General features: G+C 43.3%; 1 protein-coding gene across 1 annotated transcript in view; it reads left to right on the forward strand.

The window, feature by feature from the left end:
* The first annotated feature begins 2202 nt into the window (after nt 1–2202).
* bmp16 (bone morphogenetic protein 16) overlaps nt 2203–3924 on the forward strand; it is a 12166-nt gene continuing 10444 nt past the window's right edge. Inside the window, exons 1-2 of the mRNA XM_014022866.1 lie at nt 2203–2390; nt 3141–3224. Of these exons, the coding sequence (XP_013878320.1) occupies nt 2377–2390; nt 3141–3224 (98 nt within the window). The 5' untranslated portion in view covers nt 2203–2376. The remainder of the gene's footprint in view (nt 2391–3140; nt 3225–3924) is intronic.

The following is a 3924-nucleotide window of genomic DNA, read 5'->3' on the forward strand; positions in this document are numbered from 1 at the left end:
GTGTGTGTGTGTGTGTGTGTGTGTGTGTGTGTGTGTGTGTGTTGTCATCACCTCTCTCTCTGGACTCCTTTTTCCCTCTTCCAAATATCTGATGATCAGGTTGATTGATGAGTTATTATGTGTGATAATTTGTTGAAAGGGGACGTGGAAGGAGGGAGCCGAACTGGGAACGAAACCAACATGCGTCTCTCTTCCTCTTTCCATGGTGGGGCCTCACTAAGCATGTCTGTGGAGGGATGGATGGAGCAGCATGGAGGTGGGAATGCTGGGATGTAGGATGGATGGACGGCTTGCTAAGAAGGGCGGATGAGGTATTACTTTAAAAGCCTCCTGCCACCCCAGCCGGAAGTCAACGGGACAGGCAGCCGAGAGCTTTTCCAGAGGATGGGAAAGCTGGAGGCTGGGATTACTGCTCATTTTGGGGGAAAGAATTTAGAGCAGAGGCTTAATGTGACTGAAACCTGCATGTGAGCATTCCTTTTAACAAGTCTAACCTGTCAAATTCTGTATGTTTATACAACGGTTTTGTCATTTCAAGAAGTTTAAAATAACCTTTTAAAGTTACTCCCTTGTCTTGAAGCTTCACCAGTACAGTTTATGTGATWTTTAAAGCTTTTGATGGATTGTTTGAGCTACACAATAACTCTAATACACAAAAACTGGAATTAATCTGGAGACATATTAGTGTCTTTATCATTTATTCAGGTCTTAGCTAAAAATAATCTTATGTACTAAACTGATCTGGAAACCTGAGTTTAAATGAAATTACCAGTTAATAAATGATTGCATCAATCAATGACTTAAACAAAGATGATCCATCAGAGCTCAGAGTTTGTGAGTGGAAAGACTCGCAACTACTTCCACACTGATCAAGAGATATTTTGCTAACAGACACACACACACAAATACCTGATTATTTGTCCTTCGTGGCAGACATCAAGAGTTTTTTACAGACTTCCTGGTTGTTCAAATCCTGAGTTTAGGGAAATTGTGTTTTATTGCCATAGTAAGAGACTGTGAACTAAAGCTGGAGCAGCAGATGAATTCAGAGTTTCTCTCTGGAACAAAACCTCCCGAGTTTTCACATAACCCACTTTTTGGAAGACCCCACAGATATCCTCAGATGCCCCTCTTTCCAGCTCCTCACTTGGCTTTACAGTAATCCACAGATGTCCAAGGTTGTTTTTTTTTTTTTTTTTTTTCAGATCTTCTGTTACTCCATATGTGTCCTCCCTGTTCTGCCACTTATTGTGATAAAAACTTCATTGAGCTATTACCAAGAAAAGCCGAGGCAGTGTCACCTCTGGTTTTCTTAGGATTAGCTCAATAAATTCTTCATTGCTCCACAGCCTGAACATCTGCACCTGGGTGCTTCTTCCCAACAAGATCCTCACTTGTTAGCTTGAGTTTTTCATTCCTGCTTGAGACTTTTTTTTTTCTTTTTTAGAGCAAGAGGATTACCTCCAACACTTTCATTCAACCTCATCTACTTTTTGATTTCTGACATGTTTGGACTCTTGATAAAACGATAAAGTCAATCCCAACCTTTGTGGCGATTTTAAATGACAAGGGTCAAGACTAGTGTTTCAGGTCTGTTAACTCATTTAACTTTTAAAATAGAAATGAAGATTTTTTTCACAGCTCTAAAGGATTGGCAGCCTTTGATTGTGCAGTGACAATTCAAGGTCATTTCTTAACAAAAGCTGCTCTAAAGACAGCAGGTGGAAGAATCGACTAATCTTAGGTCTTTTTAATTAGGTTATTTTTTAATTATTTTTGAGAGGTTTAAAATGCTTCAAAGCCCCTAAGCAGGAGTGTGTGTCATAAATAAAAAGAAAGTGTGTGTTTGTGTGTGAAGTTTCTCTGCAGTGGGACAATTACTCAGTCTGGGGATGAATGAGGTCTGCGGTTGAAGTTTGTGTGTGTGTTTGAGTGTGTGTGTTTGTACTCAAGTGGACTGGAAGGAGTGAGTGGACGGGACAGGGAGGTGGAGCTGAGGGACGTGGATGAGTGATTCTCCAGATGAGATCTAATATGTGAGACGATGCATCCTAAAGAGACGTTTTCTCATGGGCTCACCTCATGAATACAAATTTGGCCGCCGCCGCCTGCTCACCCGCCCGCCTGCTCGCTCCGTGCGGGAAGGACAGATGCACCTTGCTTCAGCTCATCATGAAGAAGCAACAGTATTCCATCTTTTTTTTTTTTTTTTTTTTGCTTTAGCATTTACTTCCATCCAATCACTGATCTCATTTTTGGTGACTTCATGGTGCCCCCACTGTGAGTCATCCATTCATACCTGGATTTGTAACAGAATCTCAGAGTATTTATAATGACAGAAGGACTGTCTGTGAGCACGTTGGCTCCAAAAGTCAAATGAAACACAGCAGGTGAGTTTATTAAAGGAGGAAATACAGAAAAACAGTCAGTCTGATTGTGCGTGCTGAGCTCCGGGGTTGTCTAGAGCAGATTGCGAGGCTGAAGCTGTGCGATTAGTTTTGTTRGGAATGTTTTTGTGGATGTTTATTGGCCTATGGACGGGGGCCAAACTTTGTGACAATTTCAGAGAATCTGAGTTGCCAGAAAGTCTGTTAGAGCTGAATTAAGTTTACCAGCTGAGAAAAATGTAAGTGTGTGTTTGAGAGAGAGGTAGAAAGAGAGAGGTGGGGGGGAAGGGGGAGGAGATACAAAAGGGAGGAACAGAGTGGAGAGGAAAGGAGAGAGAGACACAGTGAGGAGGTTTAGGAACTAGAGGGAGTTGTTGCCGGTGAGCCAATACAGACAGACACACGTTTTTATTTTTTCAGTTTATTTTATTTTATTTTATTGTTGCAGCTTTGATGAACAGCATCAGCTTCTTCCAAAGAAGCAGAGGTGGAAGAGATAAAGGGTGCTCACAGGCAGAGGTCAGGTAGGCAGAGGAGGAGGAAGTCAGTGGATGTTTTTAAGGGTTTTGCTTGTCTGGCAGTGACAACAGGATGAGAAGCTGAGTGAAGGAGCAGAGACAGCAGAGAAACATGGACCAGTCTGCAACACCTATAGAGACACATGGAAGCCATAGGAGAGACATGCTCTGAGAGAAAAATAAAAAAGAGAGACAGAGAGGAGTAAATAGTCCACTTTGCCCATTCTGTCCAAAGGAGCAAGAGCACGAGGCAAGGGATCGTAACACTGGAGCTCAAGGATAAATCATGGACTCTGCATACATCCCACAACACCTGGACGTGAGTACGATCTCCTGTCTTACACACACACAAACACAGACACACACATCTGCCTGCCAGGCTGCAGGCCATAAGAACTCTGCTGCTGAAACCATTGGGCTCCTCTGGGGGAAACACACACACACACTTTTATGCACGCTGCTTTTTTTTTTTTACTCAATTCAAATCTTGTTTGGTAGGCAAACCTTCAGAGAATAAAGTGGCCATTATGAGTTCAAAGCGCATAACTCACCTCAATGTGCACAGTATGAATTGGCCCTCAGTGCTAACACGCGTTGGGTTTAATGGGAAAAGCAGTGGCGTGTTTCAGTTCTGTGTTTCACATCGGTTCGGCTGTCAGACGCGGAGCGAGGGCAGCCTGTGAGGCTTCAGCAGTTGTGGGTTAGACATGTCAGTGTTTCCATTGATGCCGGCGAGGTGGTGGGACGCCTCAGCGGGGGCCTCATCCTCTAAACCACAATGCTCTCCGAGACCTCCAGGCATATCCCCCCTCGGACTTAAGAGAAGAGATGAAAAACCTTTCAGCGCTCGCCTGCAACTCACAGAGACAACAGCAATCCCATTAAAGCACAAAGTGTGTATGTGTGTGTGTGTTACCTGATCAGGGATTTTCCAGGTCTGACCAAGTCCTGGACGTCAGTGGCTGTGCTGACTTGTGTCCTCTCTGTAAAACTATTCATATATATATATATATATATAT

Source organism: Austrofundulus limnaeus, unplaced genomic scaffold (assembly GCF_001266775.1).
Source record: "Austrofundulus limnaeus strain Quisiro unplaced genomic scaffold, Austrofundulus_limnaeus-1.0 Scaffold344, whole genome shotgun sequence".
NCBI lineage: Eukaryota > Metazoa > Chordata > Actinopteri > Cyprinodontiformes > Rivulidae > Austrofundulus > Austrofundulus limnaeus.